At 36.1% G+C, this 24,659-nt stretch overlaps 1 protein-coding gene across 3 annotated transcripts in view; it reads right to left on the bottom strand.

Moving 5' to 3' along the window:
- The window catches only part of PHC3 (polyhomeotic homolog 3), a gene marked incomplete at both ends in the record, with an annotated part of 76,239 nt that overhangs the window by 34,000 nt on the left and 17,580 nt on the right, over positions 1-24,659 (bottom strand). The window contains 5 exons of one of the 3 annotated variants that reach the window (XM_079705018.1): positions 1,112-1,426; positions 1,538-1,983; positions 11,274-11,520; positions 18,134-18,232; positions 20,307-20,465. In XM_079705018.1, the coding sequence (XP_079561144.1) occupies positions 1,112-1,426; positions 1,538-1,983; positions 11,274-11,520; positions 18,134-18,232; positions 20,307-20,465 (1,266 nt within the window). Of the gene's footprint in view, positions 1-1,111; positions 1,984-11,273; positions 11,521-18,133; positions 18,233-20,306; positions 20,466-24,659 lie in introns of all 3 variants that reach the window. The other 2 variants (XM_079705017.1, XM_079705016.1) reach the window with 2 other exon arrangements.

The following is a 24,659-nucleotide window of genomic DNA, read 5'->3' as shown; positions in this document are numbered from 1 at the left end:
AAACCTCCTTTGGGGGGTGGTGGTGGGATGAACTGGGAGATTGAGATTGACATGTATACACTAATATATATAAAATAGATAACTAATAAGAACCCACTGTATAAAAATAAAATAAAATTCAAAAAAAGTAAAAATAAAAAAAATAAAACCTCTTTTGAGAATATTGTTTTCCTCAGTTATAAATTATGAATTTGATCATTCTAACATTTAGAGACCTTATTTCAATTTTTATTATAAATTATTTTATAAATTTAAAAAGTCCTTTATAGAATGTTTAAAAGAAAAACATTTTTCAGGATAATTTTCCTCTGTAGGCAATATGTACCATTTCTAGAGGTTTATTTTGATAAATTTCACCACAATCTCAGTTACTCAAAACTTTTACTCCTCCCAGTGGATTTTTTCATCCTCAGTATTCAACTCATCCACTGAGATTTTCTTAGCTTTTTAAATGAGAAATATTTTAAGTATATATTCTCCCTTAGTAGAAATTTAAAAATCAGAAGTTTAATAATTCTAAAAGATGGCCTACAGTTAATGTTGTTTTTGCAAAGTTGGATTCTTTCCTAGAATAACTGGTTTTTACGAAGTTTTAATTACAAAATACAAGTTTACCAAAAAATTACATCAAACAAGCATACCTCCACCTTGAAGCAAAAGCCCCATAAAGGCCTAGTACTTCAGAATGCATACAGCCAAAAAGGTTAGCTAGATAAACCATACGTTTAAGAACATACAAGCCAACAGAAGGGATCTATGAAGGATAATCACCTTAAGAGAAAAAACTTTGTGCAGATGACACTGGTTCAAATGCATTCCCTTGGGGAAAAAAAATCAACTCTGTAAAGATAGCAGATGGATTTGTTTAAATAGTAATAAAATTAACGAGGGACTTTAATAACCATCACAAATTATCAAGCATGCAACCATACTACAACAAAAGGCATTTTTTTTTTTTGTCCATACAGCATGTATGTCAGATACTGACAGATGGAAATTTCAAGCTTTTTAAATTCATTGGCATTTAGATCTAATGATATAACATAGCGTGGGAGAAAACTGTTTTTACTTTCAGGTCAGCAAGAAAGTCAAAGAGCTTCCAAGGGCTTACCACTGGTGGATCAACGGATGCTGGTGGTTGTACTTGTAGGTTTACCGCAACAGTCTGTGGAGGAGGAAGAGTCTGAAATGGCAACTGGACCAAAGCTTCTGCAGCTGGAAGCTCCTCTTCTGACACCAAAGCATTCTGCACCAAAACCTGGCCCTGGGACAGAATTTCAGGCTGCACTTGTAAAGATTGCATAGACTGCAAGGGCAGTGGTGGAATCTGAGCTGGAGGAGATGTCGACATCTGCGGAGGGGTTGCAATTGGGATTGGAGAGGACTGCAGGGTTGAATATTGCTGGTGTGATGCTGGAGACACAATCTGCTGACCTGGGGACACCAAGGTGGACTGCTGAACTGGGCCAATGTGTACAACAGGGGAAGCTGGAAGTGGAAGATGGGATGGAAGATTCAGCTGTGCTGTAGGTTGCACCTGATTAGCAGTGGACTGCTGCAAGTTTGACCCTGGCTGGAGAGCTGATGACACAAGTGGGTGTGGCTGAATAAGTGCTTGTGGATGAATAATTATAGTAGGAGACTGACTTGGTGAATGAGGTGGTGGAGGAGACACCACTACAGACTGCTGCGCTGACTGTGACTGGCTAGGAGACACTGGTAAAGGAGGGGGATGACTCTGAATTGGGGAACAATGCTGTGACTGGGCACTACTGGGAGCTGGAGGCAGGCCGTGGTTTTGGAGTGGTAAACAGTGCTGGGATGGCGGTGGGTCTTGAGTTGGACTTTGAAGTGTGATTGGCTGAATTTGCTGTTGCTGCTGTTGTAGCATCAGCTGATGGTGGGAAACTTTGGGAGGTGGTGAATGAAGAGGAATCTGCTGATGTTTTATTAGAGGATGAGGCTGAATTGGAGGATATGAAGCTGTGAGAGAAAAAAATGACAATTAGTATTTATTTCAAAAATAATCACATAAATTTTAAAATAAATCTAAATGAGGAAAGTTTTCGCATCAGAAGGTCACAATCATCAGAAATCTATTACAAGTCTTCCCAACAAGAATGGCTCAAAAATGTAATGACAAACAACTTTTCCTTGGAAAACTACATAATTTCATAAAACAAACTGTACTGTGGTAAGTTCCAAAAGAAAACTGCCTAAAACAACTGATTCATAAATCTGAATTTACACATGATTTATTCTTATTAAATTTTATATGTCACCAGAATATTTCCATTAACTTTTAACAAAGTTTATCCACTTGAATTCCTTCTCTGGGAAGAAGAGGAGTGTAACTGAACAAGTGTGATATAAATAAAGATAACTTCAAAATCATAAGATAAAGGTTTCATCCTTTCTAATCCATGTCTAAACATTCTTCCAACTAACAGTCAATGTAATTACCTATAAAGCTTCCCAAATAAGTTCCCCAATTTGAACTGAGATGAGTAGTTGGTACTATTTGACCTAGGAAAATATTTTGTATAAAAAGTTAATTCACTTAAGCAAAACACATATGTAATCCTACAGCATGGTTAAATAATCACAGTAACTAAGAAATGAAATTTCAGGGGCCATTCCAAATCCAGGAGAGCAATAGTTTAGCTTGCAGAAAAAATGATGCAATCAGCCATGCTGTCTAGACAAATGATCTTGTTTTACTTCTCTCTCCCACATACACTAAAAAAAACCTACAGTAATCTATAAGTGATAATACCAGTTTTCTCCACAAGGGAGCCACTCACAACAGGAAATATATATGTAAGAATTAGCAAAATCAAGTAGTAAGTAGTTTCCACATCATTATGCCTCTTCTGCATACTGACTGGTGCATATGTTCACACAGAGGGAGATGCTGGTGAAATCCTCTCTATCTAAATAAGAATGGAAACTGGGTTCACTAGAAAATAAACTGAAAAGATTACTTAATATTAATATCATGTAACATTATCACATTTAAAATATACCTAAAAACAGGCAAAAATTTTTTCTTAATCTCAGACTGTAATGCCTTGTATCTATTTTTATATTCAACCATTATTTGTGACAAAGACCTTATTAAAAATTCTAACAACTTCTTTTCAACCTTTCTGTATTTGGTTGGTTATTATTTGAAATTCTGGAGATTCTTTAAGGAAATTAACATCTGATTAACATCTCAAGAAAGAAGCATTTAGAAGGTTCAACAAATACCCACAAATTGTTAAAAACAAAATGGAAATTAGATCTAGAATTTCATCTAACAAAGTAATTTTCATATAACTAGACTAGCATTTTAAACTAAGACTGAAAATTTTATGTCAGCACTTTATAAATGTGTTGATAAAGACTCTCTATTATAGAGTATTCAAAAAAATCTTGGACTTTTATAGAGTACCTTTCCACCAAGGGGCTTAAGATGCTTTCACATCTCTCTCCTTTGTACTCACAAAATGCCTGTTGAGTAGGTACCCTTTTACAGATAAGGAAATAGAGGTTTACCAAAGGCCCACTTTAATTCAATTTTTAAGTTATAATTAAAATTTACGATATTCTTGAAGTACAATGGAGATTATATTCATGGGAATAAAAAGTCTTTCTGTGCTCTAGCAAGTAAGCAATCTTTGCCTTCTAGAGCTGGTAATTCAATACAGTAATAGTTATCCTTTCACCTAAATAAAATTTTTCTTTGATCAGAAATCAAAATGAGTCTATATATTTTATATTAGTCCATTAATTCCAACTGACAAGCACATATACTATAGAATAACTGTGAGGATATCTTAAACAATACTTCCGTATAAGAAAAGTCCTAGTGTTCTGGAGAATCATGACGTGTGTTAATTTCTCTGATTTTAATAAACACTTTAATATTGTCAGGGTGGCCTTATAACTGGAGAATTAATGATTGGCACCATCTCTCACATATGCAGCAGAACCTTTTATTATTGCAAATAATTAAATATATTATTGTAAATTATTATATTATTTCATTCAGTAGTTACTACAACCCCATGAGGTACATAGGGTACTATACTAATCCAGTATATTTCAAGTGAAGAAACTTTCAGTAGTGAAGTGACTTGACTAAAATCACCTGGCTATTAAGGGGCAGCACTGGGTATAACAGAATCCACAGTCTTAGCTGAGTCTAGGTTCCTATTATGGTCTGAATGTATGTGTCCCCCAAAATTCATGTTGAAGCCCTAACCCTTAATGTGACTGTGTTTGGTAAGGGGGCCTCTAAGGAAGTAATTATGGTTAAATGAGGTCAAAAGCGTGAGGCCCTGACCCAACAGGATGAGACAGAAGAGAACTCGATATCTTCTCTTCTTGCACTCAGAGGAAAGACTGTATGAGGACAAACTAGAAGGCAGCCATCTGCAAGCCTGAAAGAGAGCGCTCACCAAAAACCAAACACTGCCAGTTCTTGATCTTGAGCTTTCCAGCCTCCAGAACTGTGAGAAGATAAATTTCTGTTGTTTAAGCCAGCGGTCCCCAACCATTTTGGCACCAGGGACCATTTTCATGGAAGACAATTTTTCCAGGGATGGGGAGAGGGGCAGATATGGTGGTTCAGGCCGTAATGTGAGCAATGAGGAATGGGGAGCGGGAGATGAAGCTTCACTACTCACCCGCCTGCCGCTCACCTCCTGCTGTGTGGCCTGATTTCTAACAGGCCGAGGGCCGCTACTGGTCCGTGGCCTGGGGGTTGGGGACCCCTGGTTTAAGCTATCTAGGTCATGGTATTTTTTTATGATAGCCTAAGCAGACTAATTAGGCTTTTCACTACATACTGGATTAATGTCTGCAAAAAAAGATGCATATTTTTTCTAACTAATTTCATAAAAGCTCTAAAGACTGAGCTCTAATATAGTTCATGATAATTTCCAGACCTTTGGTTAAAGTTTGCCTTTATTTTATATATTAAAAATAGGATTAATAAATATCAAGTGGGAATTCCACCCTCAAGAAGAAATGATGAAGAAAACTAAATGATGTTAGCACCCTAGAAATACATGTAAGGAAATAATAACCATGTCTGTTATATGTCTATTATAATAATTACTAGACTATACTATGTTAGAATACAAGCAGATTTTTTAATACTTGAAAGGGACCTGCAGGAGCAAGCATTCTTCTAATTGAAGAAAAGGACAAATTACCAATTCAAGAATCTCAAAAAAAAAAAAAAAAAACTCAGCTTCAGACTAACTCCATACCAACAAGAGCAGAAAAACTAAAAGGGTAGAAAAATTATAACTGCTGCCTTGACAGAAGATACAAATTGCTTTGAATAACTGCATTAAGTTAAAACTGAATTTTTAAGTTTGGAAGCTGCAAAGGTTTATGTGGCTTAGGGTGTTCCATTTGGTTTTATTTCTAAAAAGTAACACCACAGAAACTGGAGTTTGGTTAATACACATAAGCTCTAAATCTGGAATTGCAATTGTCCTGAAGTCTCAGGATGGTGTAAGGCCCTCTTACTCTTAGATAGTTTTAGTTTACTGGTCTCCTCCATACTTACATAAAATATTGGCCATCAGAGGAAGGCAACTATAAAGATATTATCACACTATCAATGAAAAGGGGAAGAATAAGTGTTAACTTAGAAACAGATATTGTGAGTTCAGGGGGAATGAAAATCCAAAAGCAGATCTCCTTGCTTGAACTAACCCTGAAAGAGTTCCTACCTTTCTCTTTGAAAGGATATTAACCTACCCTCCATTATAATCTATCAAAACTATAGAAATCAATATAAATTGTCCCCTGAGCAGTCATTCCAAGCACAGTGGGTCACTGCCTCTCCACACTAACTCCTTCCACCAACACTGGCCAGGGAATTCCCTGGCGTTCCAGTGGTTAGGACTCCGCGCTTTCACTGCCGAGGGCATGGGTTCAACCTCTGGTTGGGTAACTAAGATCCCACAAGCCATGGAGCGCAGCCAAACAGAAAACAAAACAAAACAAAACACTGGCCAGAGAGGCTGGTTCGAGGCTACGAATACTCTGGACAATACAGTACAAAAATCCTGTTATCATGCCATATAGATAGCAGGACCTTGCACACAGATGTTTATAAAAAAGAATTCACATCTAACCATACTATGAGTGGATTTATTATTTATACATTCTAAAAAACCCTTCACTTATCTAAGATTCAGACTGAAGAATTCTAAGCAGTGATACCTAGTTAGTACAAATGGAAAAAAAAACTGTGCTATAACTTCCAAAATTCAAATGGAAAAAAAAATCAACTATTAATCCAACAAATATTTACTATTGTCCACCTATTATAGATATAAGTACATATAAGGCACAACTTGCTGCTGTCAAGATAAAAGAATGAAAAGGTTAATCTGAAAAAGAATTAAAAGATTTAATAAATGTAAAGTACCTGAAATGCGGGTGCTTGATATTAGTTCCCTACCCTCAAAGAGCTGACTTACTGTCTAGTAGAAAAGCTAAGATCAATAAGTATATAAATAACTATAAAAGAAAAAGTACCACAAAGAAATATAAAAATGCTATACAAGGGACTTCCCTGGTGGTCCAGTGGCTAAGACTCCACACTCCCAATGCAGGGGGCCCAGATTCGATCCCTGGTCAGGGAACTAGATCCCACATGACACAACTAAGAGTTCGCATGCTGCACCTAAAGATCCCACATGCCGCAATTAAAAGATCCCCGCATGCTGCAACTAAGACTCAGTGCAGACAATTAAATAATTTTTTTTTTTCTAAAAATGCTATACAAGTTCAGAAGGATGAGAGATTTCTAACTAGGGGAATCAAACAATTCCAAGATCTTGAGATTGCATGATATAGAGAATGTTGGCAATATCAGCACAGAGGAATCATAAAAAGAGAAAAGGCAACCTTCGGCAGTGTAAAATGAATCTTTAAAAAGTAATGCAAAAAAAAGAAAAAAAAAGTAATGCATAATTATAAAAGGAGAGAAAGAAGATGCTTACCTGATGAGGCTGGATCAAAGGAAGATTTTTTTTTTTTAATGTGACATATGTGAGGTATCTAGCCCAGTGCATCTCATAAACACACACACAAACACACACACACACTTTCAATACACAATAGCTGAACTGGTATAAAAACATATGTAGATATATTAAGAATAGGAGACAAAACCTATGGGATGCAGCAAAAGCAGTTCTAAGGGGGAAGTTTATAGCAATACAATCCTACCTTAAGAAACAGGAAACATCTCGAATAAACAACCTAACCTTGCACCTAAAGCAATTAGAGAAAGAGGAACAAAAACATCCCAAAGTTAGCAGAAGGAAAGAAATCATAAAAATCAGATCGGAAATAAATGAAAAAGAAATGAAGGAAACGATAGCAAAGATCAATAAAACTAAAAGCTGGTTCTTTGAGAAGATAAACAAAATTGATAAACCATTAGCCAGACTCATCAAGAAAAAAAGGGAGAAGACTCAAATCAATAGAATTAGAAATGAAAAAGGAGAAGTAACAACTGACACTGCAGAAATACAAAAGATCATGGAGATTATTACAAGCAACTCTATGCCAATAAACTGGACAACCTGGAAGAAATGGACAAATTCTTAGAAATGCACAACCTGCCAAGACTGAATCAGGAAGAAACAGAACATATGAACAGACCAATCACAAGCACTGAAATTGAAACTGTGATAAAAAATCTTCCAACAAACAAAAGCCCAGGACCAGATGGCTTCACAGGCGAATTCTATCAAGCATTTAGAGAAGAGCTAACACCTATCCTTCTCAAACTCTTCCAAAATATAGCAGAGGGAGGAACACTCCCAAACTCATTCTACGAGGCCACCATCACCTTGATACCAAAACCAGACAAGGATGTCACAAAGAAAGAAAACTACAGGCCAATATCACTGATGAACACAGATGCAAAAATCCTCAACAAAATACTAGCAAACAGAATCCAACAGCACATTAAAAGGATCATACACCATGATCAAGTGGGGTTTATTCCAGGAATGCAAGGATTCTTCAATATACGCAAATCAATCAACGTGATACACCATATTAACAAATTGAAGGAGAAAAACCATATGATCATCTCAATAAATGCAGAGAAAGCTTTCGACAAAATTCAACACCCATTTATGATAAAAACCCTGCAGAAAGTAGGCATAGAGGGAACTTTCCTCAACATAATAAAGGCCATATATGACAAACCCACAGCCAGCATCGTCCTCAATGGTGAAAAACTGAAACCATTTCCACTAAGATCAGGAACAAGACAAGGTTGCCCACTCTCACCACTCTTATTCAACATAGTTTTCGAAGTTTTAGCCACAGCAATCAGAGAAGAAAAGGAAATAAAAGGAATCCAAATTGGAAAAGAAGAAGTAAAGCTGTCACTGTTTGCAGATGACATGATACTATACATAGAGAATCCTAAAGATGCTACCAGAAAACTACTAGAGCTAATCAATGAATTTGGTAAAGTAGCAGGATACAAAATTAATGCACAGAAATCTCTGGCATTCCTATATACTAATGATGAAAAATCTGAAAGTGAAATCAAGGAAACACTCCCATTTACCATTGCAACAAAAAGAATAAAATATCTAGGAATAAACCTACCTAAGGAGACAAAAGACCTGTATGCAGAAAATTATAAGACACTGATGAAAGAAATTAAAGATGATACAAATAGATGGAGAGATGTACCATGTTCTTGGATTGGAAGAATCGACATCGTGAAAATGACTCTACTACCCAAAGCAATCTACAGATTCAATGCAATCCCTATCAAACTACCACTGGCATTTTTCACAGAACTAGAACAAAAAATTTCACGATTTGTATGGAAACACAAAAGACCCCGAATAGCCAAAGCAATCTTGAGAACGAAAAATGGAGCTGGAGGAATCAGGCTCCCTGACTTCAGACTATACTACAAAGCTACAGTAATCAAGACAGTGTGGTACTGGCACAAAAACAGAAAGATAGATCAATGGAACAGGACAGAAAGCCCAGAGATAAACCCACGCACATATGGTCACCTTATCTTTGATAAAGGAGGCAGGAATGTACAGTGGAGAAAGGACAGTCTCTTCAATAAGTGGTGCTGGGAAAACTGGACAGGGACATGTAAAAGTATGAGATTAGATCACTCCCTAACACCATACACAAAAATAAGCTCAAAATGGATTAAAGACCTAAATGTAAGGCCAGACACTATCAAACTCTTAGAGGAAAACATAGGCAGAACACTCTATGACATAAATCACAGCAAGATCCTTTTTGACCCACCTCCTAGAGAAATGGAAATAAAGACAAAAATAGACACATGGGACCTAATGAAACTTAAAAGCTTTTGCACAGCAAAGGAAACCATAAACAAGACCAAAAGACAACCCTCAGAATGGGAGAAAATATTTGCAAATGAAGCAACTGACAAAGGATTAATCTCCAAAATTTATAAACAGCTCATGCAGCTCAATAACAAAAAAACAAAGAACCCAATCCAAAAATGGGCAGAAGACCTAAATAGACATTTCTCCAAAGAAGATATACAGACTGCCAACAAACACATGAAAGGATGCTCAACATCTTTACTCATTAGAGAAATGCAAATCAAAACTACAATCAGTCAGAATGGCCATCATCAAAAAATCTAGAAACAATAAATGCTGGAGAGGGTGTAGAATAAAGGGAACACTCTTGCACTGCTGATGGGAATGTGAATTGGTACAGCCACTATGGAGAACGGTATGGAGGTTCCTTAAAAAACTACAAACAGAACTACCATACGACCCAGCAATCCCACTACTGGGCATATATCCTGAAAAAACCATAATTCAAAAAGAGTCATGTACCAAAATGTTCATAGCAGCCCTATTTACAATAGCCCGGAGATGGAAACAACCTAAGTGTCCATCATCGGATGAATGGATAAAGAAGATGTGGCACATATATACAATGGAATATTACTCAGCCATAAAAAGAAACGAAATTGAGCTATTTGTAATGAGGTGGATTGACCTAGAGTCTATCATACAGAGTGAAGTAAGTCAGAAAGAGAAAGACAAATACTGTATGCTGACACATATATACGGAATTTAAGAAAAAAAATGTCATGAAGAACATAGGGGTAAGACAAGAATAAAGACACAGATCTACTAGAGAATGGACTTGAGGATATGGGGAGGGGAAAGAGTGGCATGGACATATATACACTACCAAACGTAAGGTAGATAGCTAGTGGGAAGCAGCCGCATAGCACAGGGAGATCAGCTCGGTGCTTTGTGACCGCCTGGAGGGGTGGGGTAGGGAGGGCGGGAGGGAGATGCAAAAGGGAGGGGATATGGGAACATATGTATATGTATAACTGATTAAATTTGTTAAATAAATAAATAAATAAGAATAGGAGAGATCTAAGTATGCTTAAGAAGCAAAAGAAAGGATCCAGCATGAGGGAGACAAAAGATGCTATAATAACTATGAAAGAAGGTCAGGAGCCAGTAAAAAAGACACAATCAATGACACAAGGAAATAGTGCTAACTTTAAAGAAGAAAGCAGATAATTCCTTATCCTATTAGAAGTGAAGAAAGCTCAACACTGAGAAATTCTGAGATGAACAGAAGACATGGTAAGGAAACTCAGTCTGCACGGCCGCAGAATTTCCAGCATGAGAACCATGAAGCAACATTATCTGTAGATGGCAGAGGGAGCACACACGGGATTCAAAGGCTGATGAAAATGAAAACGACTTAGTTGATTCTCTGACATTTGCCTCTCAGAGATGAAATCAAAGATGGAAAAAAAGCAACATGGTGAGGAAAATAATTATGCATAATCCTTATTTTTGGAAACTGATAAATTCCTCCCACTAATGACAATGTTAAAGAAAAATACATACTTGCTTTTTTAAAAAAGCTTTTAATTTTGTTCCACTAAAGCACATTAAACAAACCACAGGCAAATTTTTTTAAAGCTAAAAGGTTTCATCGACATAACAGAAGACCAGCACATGATGAAGATGTTAATCAAATGTCAACTGACCCAAAAAATCTATTTTATTATTATAATTTGTTTTAGCTGTTGGGCTCTTTTGATTTTTCAAGCTACACTACTGTTCTTTTGTTAACTTATAAAATTCACATTTTAAAATGTTTTAAAAGTATTCTCATTCAAGTAATGGATATCTTTTGTTTTGCTAAGAAAATGAATAATGCAACTATTTTCAACAAAAGCTTTATCCCACCTGGTGCTATTAACTGGTGAATACTTGATGTCCGGGTGACAGCTGTGCTTCGTGATTCCAGACTTGGACTTTCTCCTTTCTTATTACTTTCTGGAGAAGGATCTCGTTGGCTGATTTTAGAACTGGTCACTGTTGTTTTGTTATGACAAATTGTCAATGACTGAGTTTGACTAGTACTTTTTGGCGGACCATTTTGTGAGCTAGATAATACACCCAACTTCTGGCTGCGTAATGTTAAATTCTGAACCTAAGAACCACATAACAAAAAATAAGGATGAAACAGATGGTATTAATTGATGTGGTAATCATTACCATTATAACAACAATGACAGCACATTTATATTACGCTTTTTATATTATGCATAAAGCTACAAGCACTTGAAACAACTAATTAACCCTGAAGGAAAGGGGATCTATTATTCTAAGTAATCATATCTTCAACATTAAGTGGCAATTTTTTTAAAAAGACATTAAGGAAAAGAATCATTAAGAACTAACTGAAAATAGAATAAATATATATATATATATATAGCAAATGAACTATCAATATGAGGAAATTACTCTGCAACATACTGAATTTTAAAGTTACCAGGTCAGAGACAGTCAAAAGGAAGGAGAAAGAGGAAGAGCATTCCAGGCAAAGAGGAAAACTTGAGCAAAGCTGCAGAGGTGGGAGAGCCCAGGGTGTGGAGGGAAGAATGAGCAGTTCCTTCTACTTCACTCTGAGTTCTCCATGACAGGATTGGGAAACATTTTAAGGTAAAAGTCCCTCATAAACTTGTGAGAAATTACTACACACAATTAGGACAGTGTGGATACAATATTGCTATCTTAATAAAGATCAGAAAGATAACAAAAAAAGAAAGTTAATAGGTCTACAGAGATTATAAGGGAACACTAATCTTCTAAGTAAGAAGACAAATTCATGAAATCACCTACCCCATTGTGATAACTATGAAAAGCATTTCCTATTAACTAACTTTAAAGGGTTAGTGAGATTTTGTTGTGGTGGTTATGAAACACTCACTTGCCTTTGAGAACTAGATCCTATGAACTAAAGACGTCGTGCATGGCCTTGAAATGGTTCATGTGATGACTCCTATCTACACCGGGGCTATTCTAAACACACCGCCAGTCTGGATGGTGGCAAGGATTATCCCAATTACTCTCACCTGAGGTCTATAACATTTTCAAACAGCAAGGCAGAAAATGCCTCTCCAATAGCTTCCTAACCTTTTGCCTCGGAAATGAATGCACCTAATACATTTATGCCAGCACTGGCCCTGGGAGCGAAACTGAAGTAAAAGAGATTCTAAAGTAACAAACATACTGCTGCTTTATGAACGTTCTTCAGTTTCCTGTGTGTTTTGTCTCTACAACTGTATCGTTCACTGATGCTCTATACCTTCTCTTTCCAAGTGCCAATGCAGTGTTCAGCCAACAGCAGATGCTAAATAAATGTTTACTTCAGGGCAGTTGAAGTTTTAATCAGTTCTATTCTAAGCTACTGAAAGAATTTTCTAAGTGAGACCATATGGAACATCTTCTCTGATTTTTGTCAAATATTTCACAGCACTGTAAATAGACTAATTACTGCTGTATTACTGAAATTTAATGCAAAAATAAAATATGCTAAAATCCAGATTTCTCAGCTTGCCACTCAAAGCCCTCCACAGTCTGGGCCCAAACTGCTTTGAGCCCCTTTTTCCACTATTCTATTTCACAATCCTCATACTCTAGCCAAACTGTTCTGCTCACCCTTCTCCAAACATACCTTGCACTGACTTCATTTAGAGCCCTTGCTCAAATTCCTCTTTCCTCAACGCTGTCTCCTGAAGCCCAACACAGTGCTCAAGACCAGTAAAATTCCTACCCATTCTCCCAAAGAAACCTCTCAAAGTCTCTGGTTAGAAATAATTTCTCCTCCGCTCTATGCTTTTCCCATAGAATTGGATCATAGTGGCCTACACCAATGACAAACATCTAGCTTGGTTTAGAATTACTAATGTCTATGTCTGTGAAATACTGAGACTCTGACTGGCAGGCTCTCATCTCTGACATTCTTTTTTTTTTTTTTTTTTTTTTTTTTGGTACGCGGGCCTCTCCCATTGCAGAGCACAGGCTCCGGACGTGCAGGCTTACGGGCCTAGCCGCTCCGCGGCATGTGGGATCTTCCCGGACCGGGGCACAAACCCATGTCCCCTGCATCGGCAGGCGGACTCTCAACCACTGCGCCACCAGGGAAGCCCTGACATTCATTTTTGTACTCCCTGCAATTCCGGGTGCAGACATAACAGAAACTACACAAGTCTGAGGTATTCTCCTATATCTGATTCTGAAAAATGTATTGCATGGATTTTGTTGCTCTTGTCGTTGTTAAGTATCTTGTTTTATTTATGGTTTTCTTAAGCTAACATTAAAATCTGTTCATGTTTTACCAAAAGAAATCTCAACAAATGTCTAGCAGAGGAATATTAAAATCTCTCAGGAAGCAAGGGGAAAACAGGAAGAAATTTAACATCTGCCATAAATAATGTATAAGGGGGACCACAGAATCATGGTAATCAAGGTCTGAACTATAACCTGAAAAACAAAAGCTTTCCTTCAAAGGAAAAGCATATTCAAAGTAAATGAAGGTCTGACACAGTGAACCCTTAAGCTGTAGCAGTCCATTTCTATAGAATATACTTTTTTCTTCTAATTTTCCTTTTGTTTTCTGGAATTCTGAAAGAAAACGTATGCATGTGCATATTATATACTATATGTTATTTATATGAATAGATAAATTTTAGAATATGGCTTTACTATCTATGGTCATCTTGGCTTAAATATTTACAATAAATTTCAAACATGTAAACTATACTCCTAAAGCATATACAGAAGCTAACTGAGCTGTTAATAGATCACATATTCAGATTTCCTTGACAGAACTTCACTTTTAAAAAGAACCCACCCTTTCTAAGATAAAGAATATTATGGCATCTAATGCCCAACTTTAATTTCATCTGAACTTTTCCTATGATCAGTTTGTGGAAACTTTCTGACTTTTGAAAAAGTCTAGATTTCCCACAACCTATTTTTGCTAATTTCACACCTTACATTTTTATAGTGGATTACCCAAATACTCTCACTTCAGTTTTTTAATTTGGATCTAACAAATAATGTGTTCTCTTCTTTGTAGATAAGGAAATTAAGAGTTCATGTCACACTGCCAGCAGTAGAACTGTTTCTAGCTTTTAAGTCTAAAAGGCTGTTTTCTCCTCAATTCTTACAGAATTGCCCAGAGAGCCTTGGTAAGATTTCTTACTTTTCTATAACATACTTTTAGTCTCATGATATCTTTCTGAAAGTCACATTTTTTTTTTCATGATAAGGAGAAGAGATGGAGCATTTAAAATGGTAAGGGTAAGATATTCCAAATTTCTCATTTTTTTACAGTATGCTATAAATTTTAATACTGAGGAAAAATTAACTGATACTGACTTTTGTCAGTTAAAGAGTATTAAAATAAAACTTCAGATTTGGTATTTCTCAATTACAAACAAATTAAATATTTTAAAAACTGCAAATATATGTTTAAAAATTAACAAAGTGGAGCACAAATTTTTCAAAACTAACAGCCCTGAACTTGAGGAAAGTTACCACTGGAATATTCAAAATATTAGCATAACTTACAACTGTCAGCCTCATTCACTGCCACTTCTAAAGCACAGCAAAGAAAAACATTAGTAGAGAAGTTCCTAAAGGTCAATCCATCCCTCTAGTTCCTCAGTCTATCCTTGAATTGAGTCAGATTATTAGAGAGCCACATACCTATACACATCAAACTAGACGCCAAAGAGCTAATTCTATAAATTACTTTGACTATGAGAACCCACAAAACAGACTGTGCTCTAGAGAGTTTGTTAGTTGTATTTTCCTAATAACTGGTTTATTTTACCTTGGAAACTGCAAATCCTTTAAATGGTTGAGTTTCTCTCTTCACTGTTAGCTACGTGAAAGCTAAGAACCAAATTCATGACTCATCTTTAGACAGTGCATAACAAAAACAGTAATTAGTAGCATGTGATATATTATGTGCCAGGCACTATGCTGAGTGCTTTATTTATGATTACTGTCTCATTTATTCCTTATAACAACTCTGAGCTATTACTTCCAGTTCACAGTGAAGAAACTGAGGCTTAGCATAAGGAATAACAACAGCTAACATTTAGTGAGTGCTAACTAGGTAACAGACACTGTTCTGTTTTTCATTTATTAACCTATTTAATCCTCATTACAACCCTACAAAGCATTACATTTATTTTATTTTATATTGTTGAAACTGAGGTTTAAGGATATACATTGAGAAGGTGGAAGAACACGTATTTGAATCCAGAGAATCTGGCTCCAGAGTCCAAACTTACAAACACCATGCTATACTATGACCTATCCAAAATCAATCAGCTGGCAAGTGACAAAGCAACTGTTGCTGAAGTCAGAATATAAACCCAGGTCTTCCTATTCTCCCCTTTGCAGAAAAAGTACTAATGACTACCTACAATATTCTAGACACGAAACATATATTACTCACTCTTCAACTTACCCTGCAAGTATGTATGACTATTAGAGATGTTTGGTAACTTATCTAAAGTCATACAACTAATAAATGACTGCAGCGGGAGGTGAACTTAAGCCCGTGCAGGACTTCATGCATGTAATTTCAATGGCAACCACACGCCTAGCTCCATGCCACTTTACCATTCTGGAAGTTGACAGCTTTTATAAAACCAAACCAAACGAAACCAAAACAAAACAAAACAAAACAAACAGGAAGATAATTACTTCAACAAATTAATTCCACAAAGAGACATTTAAAGTTTAGAGCTGAAAAAACCTTAAAGTTAACAAAGGTCTCATTTTGTAAATATGGAAACTGAAGTCCAAATAAGTTAAGGAACTATAGAGGGTCACAGAGCACATTATGAGAAACTGGAGTTTAACTGATCACCATCTTTATATGCTGATATATGAAAATTGGACTTTGTTATTAAATAAAATAGAGATTCTATGAAAAATACCAAAGAATATTATTGCTATCTCATTTTTTACTTTTTACCAGATGATTGAGATTAAATTAAAAATTTGAAGCCAAGGATGACCTTGAGATATATCAATTTCTGCCATATGCAATCCAAAACATTATCTATGGAAAAATATCAAAATGGTATCATACAATGTAAAAGTCTACTCAACTGTTTTAATTTAAAATTTACTCAATTTCATTCATTTTTATTAACTTTACTGAGGTGTGACTTACATATAATAAAATGAATGAACCAGTTCAATAAGTTTTGACATTATGTATATACCATGTTACCACCACCCCAATCAAGATATAGAACATTTCCATCACTCATGTCCCTTCCCAGTCAATCTCTCCCACCTTCTGCCCCAGGTAGCACAAATCCATTTTTTTTCACTATAGATTAGTTCTGCCTGTTCAGAAATTTCATATAAATAGAGTCGCAGAGTATTGCACTCTGTGATGTCTGGCATCATTTACTAATTATAATGTTTCTGAGATGTACCAGTAGTTTGTTCCTTTTTATTTCTGAGTAATATTCCACAATATGTTTATCCATTCACCAGTTGAAAGACAGTGGTTACTTCCAGTTTGGGGCTATTCTGAATAGAGCTGCTACAAACACTCATTTAAACATCTTCATGTGGATATATGTTTTCAAATCTCTCAGGGTAAACATCTAGAAGTGGAATTGCTGGGTAACATGTTAAGCATATGTTTAACTTTATAAGAAAACTGTTTTTCAAAGTGGTTGTACTCTTTTACACTTTCATCAGCAACATATGATAGTATGGTTCCTCCACATTCTCGCCAACATGTGGCATTTTCAGTCTCCTTCATTTCAGACATTCTAGTGAGTGTGTAGTGATATTCACTGTGGTTCTGATTTATATTTCTAGGAAGATTAATCATGTTGAGCATCTTTTCATGTGCTTATTGGCCTTTCGCGTATCTTTTGTGAAGTGTTCAAATCTTCTGCCCATTTTTAACTGAACTGTTCATGATCTTATTACTGAGTTGTAAACCCACTTTATATATTCTGAATACAAGTCCTTTGTCAGATATATGTATTGTGAACATTTTCCCTCAGTCTGTGGCTTTGCCTCTTTGCTTTTGTAGCAATGTCTTTTGAAGAACAGTTTTTAAATTTTGATAAAGTCCAATTTATCATTATTTTCTTTTACAGTTAATGCTTTCTGTGTCCTATCTCAGAAAGCTTTGCCTACCCTGGAGTTACAGAGATATCCCCTATGTTTTCTTCTAGAGATTTTATAGTTTTGTCTTTTGTCTTTAGGTCTACATTACTTCTGGTTTATTTTTGTGAATGGTGTAAGGAGAAAGTTAAAGTTCATTTTTTCCATAGTACCAAACAAAATATAAACAAAAAACTGAGTAACATTCTGCTCAATTTTTTAAGTTTAAAGTTTACCCAGCTCATTTTTAAATTTAAAAGCCATCTTGATGCGGTTATTACCTAACTGCTTACAAAGGAATCTAAAGAAAAGAATACATCTCACATAATAAATCTGCTTTACAGTAAAACTAAACATACAATGTCACAGCAAAATGTATTAACTTTCACTAATGTCAAATAACCTAAATATCCCTGTTTAATGGCATTATAATTTCTATAAAACCAAAAAATTTTCTTGAAGTTCTCACTGGATTAAATGTTGATCTGAAATGTGTGACAAAGAGCACTGAAACCATCAGTAACTTAAACACAAATGTATGTTTACCTTTAACCTGAAGACCCAGACCTTAAGTACCACATTATGAAGCTAGACAAGCTCACCTGAGTAGCTGCAGACTGACAGGAAGATGACGATGACGACGAGACAACAGGAATGTCAGACTGTACAGCAGCCACAGTGGTAGCGGGTGTGAAAATCAGCTGTACAGACAGAAAAACCAAAAAAATACCCTAAGACAAAAGAACATGTCCCACACACAATGTATAGCAGGCAAGAGAGACTGAAATTTGTGACAGAAAGACAATGCAGTTTAGGATTGTCTCCTAAGCAAAAGGTCTTACATGACAAGGAGAACTTCTTGATAATAGAGAACTCAAAAGGAAAAAAAAAAAACCAGAAACATTTTTGAAACAGCTCATGATTCTGATGAGTAGAAAATAAATCAGTGCTCAAAAAAGAAAATGTATTTTGGCAATATGAAATCCTCATACCAAATTTTTCCCCAAATAAGCTATTATACTTAAACTTTTCCCAGCTCAAAACTATTGTGGCAGGATTCCTAAAATGGAAGTTAGAATAGGCAACCATAGTCACTGCTCTTGAATGCAAACTAAATTTCAGTGAGAAACATGAAAAGAAACACCAAAAAGTCTTTTCAGTCCTCTTTACCCCAAAGGATAACTATGCCACATGCTACGTTACAATATTTCACTCAGCTACACAGGATCTGTGTAGTACAAACCTAGGTTGCTCTTGATTTTAAAACTATTTGTAAAGAAATATTCATTCTAAATGTAAATGCCACAACATGTTAAAAGTCAACAACAAAGCCGCCTGAAAAAAAACTTCACATCAAAAAAAAAAAAGAAAAAGGAAGGAAAGACATACTTGATTTATTTAATTATCACCATCTCTTTTCAAATACTTTTTTTTCAATACTGAAACAGAATGCCATTAAAAAAGGCAATACAATCCACTCAGAGATTATCCAATCCAATTTAGTAAATTATGACAGTTGTTTCAAAGAACATGTGAATACTGTATCTCAAAATTGCATCGTTATACAGTTCCTCAAAAGCCATTTCTATTTAAATTAAAATTACCAATTAAAGGATCATTTAAACTTCAGTTCTTTACATACTAAATTTAAGTGAATTAAATAACAGGTATAACTTTCACAAGGAGGTAATTTCCAGTATAAACAGCTAAAAGCCCTAAACCTAAAAAGATGTTCTATCTAGCGTGAACCATATGAAACTGCCAGTTTTAGAGGTCAAAAACAGTACAGTAGCAACCATTTCAAATGGTTCTCCCTAATTCTGAAGCATATTATTGATTAAATAAGATCTCATGGGGAAAAAACCCAGAAATATGGTAATGTCTATTGAATAGTCTGTAAATAAAAAGAGGGTCATATCATTGTTTCCTGTTAGAAATATGATGGAAACCTTCTGTGCAACTTTAGTGGAGAACTGGGGATCCAGATATATACTCAGTTCACTGGATAAAAAAGAATATAAATAAATACATATCAGGGACAAAGTTCTTCTCTACCTACCTGTAAAGACATCAAATAAAGTAAATGTCAACCAATTTTTACATTCCTTAAAGAAGGCTCAACAAGTAAATTAGGAAATCAGTAGATACTCAAACACACAATAGCCAAATTAACATTCCTGTATTAACAAAAGATCAAAGTGAGCATAGGAACACAAATCATCTTGCAGATTTTAAGACGGGAATAACCAAAGCTAAGACTCATCTGGTAAATTATCATGAACTCCAATCCAGATTTCAGAAGATCCCACAATATAAATTCTAATTTATAGTTAACAACCAAGTTTTTTATGTTTCTAACAATTTCATCAAATCTAAGATGTCAAAGATATACGGTGATTTTATGTATCACTACAAGCACCAACTACAACCGTAAGATGCCATCAATTATAAAATGCATCTCAGCTTCAGAGATGTTAAAATATGAAAAAGGGTTTGAAATCAAAGAAATTTGATATTAAAAATTAATCACTCCTATGTTACAGAATCTGTTAGCTCCCTAATGCTGCTAATTACTATTTGATACACCAAGAAGGCCTACCAATTAAAGGTAGAATTTTTCATGACATAAATGTATAAGAGCTAGGCACATACACAAAAATTTTGTTAAACATTTCTTAAATATTAAAAATGCCTCCTATTGCATCAAATCAAGAAACATTTTGATCTCTCTCAAGTCTTTAAACACTGAAAAAAATCTGGTAGCTCATATCTTACCATTTGAGCTCGGAGATACATTTGAGCTTGGCTTGCCGTTAGGGTAGGGGAGGTACTCCCTAGTAACATAGTCTGTTGGGTAATACTGCCACTGGTAGAACTGGAAGCCTGGGAACGGCTTATTAACTGTGCAGGTGTAGGAGAAGTAGAGAGGTTGATCTAAGGAAGAAAACATATCAGGTCATAGGCTTCCATTTCTTGCTTCCATGTCACTGAATTTCACCAAGCTGCAGTTAGGCAATCAATGGTATATATTGTGGCTGAGGAACCTAAGAGAGGGCTTCATCTTTGACAGACCCATCACTTCTGTAGGCAATTATTTGCGCATATGCAAACAATAGCATGTACTGGTTAGTAATTAGGACAACTTTTAAGGATATCCTCATTGTGTTTCATAAGGTTCCAACATCTTAAAATATCATTTCTACTACCTCCCCAAAATTAGGGCTATTGTTCCATTATTTTAATATTCCATGTAGTGACTTAAAACATTTGAATCAACAGTCTACATTATTTTGTCATTTTCTGTCACATTTCGAGGGATTTCTGAAATGAACAAAAGTTAAAACACAGAAAATCCATGCACATGTATATAAACATACACGTAACATATAACTAGTATAACATTCTCCTTCAAAAGTTCTCAGAAAATAAGAAAATAGAATTGTTACTTGTCAAACAGATGGAAAACTCCTGAATATTGGTTACAAGATTAAACTATAAACACTAAAGCTGCTGTTAAAGAATAAACTAGTGCATGGTCTATCTCTAGGATATATAAGAGACTGGTAAGTGGTTGTACCTGTGAAGGCAAACTGGGTGGGAACAGGACAAAAGGACACATGTAGACTACCACATGCATGTACTATCCATTTTAAAACTAAATAATATTTTTAATGAGAATAACATAATCCAACCTCAAATCCTTTTTATGGACAATGTAGAGAATAAAATTAAGAAATAAGAAATCAGGAAATAGTTTATCAGACTTCTGATTCAAGGAACAAGGCAGACTGAACTAATACACCCATGTGCCCAAATGCACTCACTGAAATGCAAGATCAACATGAAAAATTATAAAAATATATAACTGAACTCAAAAAAGGGGAAGGGAGGGGGAATTCCCAGGTGCCGGAAAGGAAGAAACAAAGATGTAAGCTCCAGCTGACACCAAGGCAATCTAGGGAGATATTGGCCCACAGAGATAGAAGACCTGATTTTGAGCCTATTTCAGGGGGGACCTAGAAGTAAAACCTGTTTTGAGCCAAGATCCTCAAAAGGGCTCCTCAATATGTGAAAAGGAGCTGGAAAAGCTCCACTCATGGCGTCCTGAGAAGCATTAAGAAAGGTTGCTATCTGCCCTGCCCCAGGTGGAAGGAGAGAGGCTCTTACGAGAATCAAAACTCCAGGCTTGCACCACATAGGGGTACAGAATCCATATTCACACTACCTGCACAGTTCCATAATCTATCCCAGAACATTAGCATTTGTACCAGTCCAGGACATTTGTTAAACTGAACAAGTGACTGGAGGAGGCTGAGTGAAGGCTATACAGAAGGACCTCTCTGTACCGTTTTTGTAACTTCCTGAGTCGACAATTATTTAAAAATAAAAAGTTAAATAAACTGCATAGTGGGTACACAAGTTGATTAACTAATTCTCTATATTTATCTGTATCTTTTAAGTATTTCTTAATAAAATACTTAAATCTGTAATTCAGTGCATAAATACAATAAAATATAAAAAATTATTCTGCAATCTGGCTTTTATTCTAGCACACCACTAAAATCCCATTAGCAAAAATCACTAATTCCCTCTGACAAATTCAGTGGATTCTTTTTAGACCATTCCCTCTCGATCTTCTTTACCAGCTCTTCTTTCTAGCCCACCCCCAAACTGTTCTTCCTTTGTCCTCAACACTTTTCCTTTTCAATTCCTAGATTATCATACCTACTCCATAGTTTCAAACAATTCAATCCTGAAGAGTCTCAATCCTTGATGACAAACCCTTACTCTCTAGGTCCAAATACTTACAGAACACATCTTTCTGGATGTCTCTTACCAACTCAAACTCAACATGTTCAAACACCAAACTCATTATCATTTCTTCATTTTATTTTATTTTATTTTATTTCATGTATTTATTTTTGGCTGTGTTGGGTCTTCATTGCTGCACACAGGCTTTCTCTAGTTGCAGTGAGTGGGGGCTACTCTTCGTTGCGGTGCACCGGCTTCTCAATGCGATGGCTTCTCTTGTTGCGGAGCATGGACTAGGCACGTGGGCTTCATTAGTTGTGGCGCGCGGGCTCAGTAGTTGTGGCATGCAGGCTCTAGAGTACAGGCTCAGCAGTTGTGGCGCACAGACTTAGTTGCTCCACGGCATGAGGGATCTTCCCGGACCAGGCCTCGAACCCATGTCCCCTGCATTGGCAGGCGGATTCTTAACCACTGCACCACCAGTGAAGCCCTATTATTCCTTCTTAAACCAGTTTCTCCTCAAATGGCCACTGGCATCTTCTAAAAATCCCCCAAGACAGACTAATCTGGAAAATCTGGAAGTCATCCTAACTCCTCCCTCTCATATAACTCACACACAAAATCAGTCACATGTCTTACTGTTTCTACACCTTTACCTTCCTCAATTTCATTTTGATTTTGAATCACGTAGTTTGAGATTCTGAGCCCATAGCACTTCCAGCTACATTGCTTTAACAGCTGCAAACTGATCTCTCTGCTTGGAATATTGTCTCCTCTGACTTGCCAGACAACCTTTCCCTAATTTTAATTAATAAATATTAATTAGCCATTTAAAAATCTTCTAGATAACATTCAAACTCCCCTAACTACCTCTGCAGTATCATCTCCTTCCACTCCAATTTCCATATACTTCTAGCATATACTTCTGTCTCACTCGTCTAAACAATAATTTCTTTAAGGGTGGGGACCATGTGTTATTTATCTTCATATAACCAATATCTATGAGAGTGCCTTCATTCAATACGTTTATTAACTTAATGAATGCCATGTTATTTTAAGGCATACTTCATACTTTAAATGTAGTAATATAAGCCTATCACAAAGAGTGAGCGTGTGTGTGTATAACAGCGAGAAGAGAAAACAATTCTGGTATAGTCCCTAACAAAGCAGAGTAAAAATGCAGATAGTGTGGTGATACTAGTTCAACTCTACTTTTGATGTGCTATATAATAAATTATTAATAAGCACCCCCAAACATATTCTTTTTCTACACCACTTCACAAACGGATATTTTGGATAAAGCCTTGCTCCAAAGATTAAATCACTTAGCAGGGTAAAATTGGACCAGGTTTTCTGACTCATATTTTGGCATGCAGGGTGCTTTCCTATACCGTGAGAGCTTGTTAATTTATGTCACTCTACAGTAATAATGCCTTGGCAGTTTTTCCAGTCAGTGATTCTTAAAAATAAAGGGGGGGGGGGAGGAAAGAAAGAAAGAAAGATACTCTAGTAAAGGACAGACCACACACTCTTTAAACAAAAACATACAAGTTTTTTTTAAAACTGACTGGCTGATAGCCAAGTGCTGAGAGTGCTCTGTAAGGAATAAGGAAGTAGAACAAAAATTACAAATAGAATGCTTTTTTTTCTTAAAAAGGAAGTAAGAAAACTAAATAGTAGCCTCCTAGCCACCTGCATTTCACTTTGTCTAAGTTGTGAGATCAAAGAACAAATATCATGTTTATTTTTAAGTTCCAAATGGCAAGTGCCATTTCAGACAGTGTCTACTAATGAGTGCCAAACCCATGAGGGCAAGGCTATCAGTAGCCAACTCTGCAAGAAGTCCCTTCCTTTCCACAACTGATGTCTCTCCTTTATTTTCCGCTTTGTTTTGACCTGAACCAGATGCCCTCAACTGTTTCCATTACCTTCTCTGTCAATCCCATCTCAACATGCGTAATTCCCTTTCATTTTAAAGCCTTGGCCAATCCTGTGGTCTCACACCTCAAGCCCCACACTCCATAAAGGAACTTACTCCTTTAGCCCTATTGCTGGAAGCTCTCTCCTTACTGACACTAAGAGTCACCAAAGAAAACTACATCTGCCAAGAAAAGCCACTTAACTCTCAACCACTCCTTAGTGCCCCCACTAGGAGGTTACACAGGGTCTCTGGCCCAGAGTACTCCCTAAAACCAAAGCCCATTTGAGACCCACTGCTGCCATGTAACTGATCAGAATCAATCAGGTATATCTACAGAGAGATGTGGTACACAGACATTAAAAGGCTGATTATATCTGTATTCAATGGCATGAAAATATCTTTATGACCCACTGCTGAGTGAAAAAAATGTAGAATAACATGTAGAATAGAATCCA

Source organism: Hyperoodon ampullatus, assembly GCF_949752795.1.
Source record: "Hyperoodon ampullatus genome assembly, chromosome: 5".
NCBI lineage: Eukaryota > Metazoa > Chordata > Mammalia > Artiodactyla > Ziphiidae > Hyperoodon > Hyperoodon ampullatus.
This window is presented reverse-complemented; position numbering and strand designations above follow the sequence as displayed.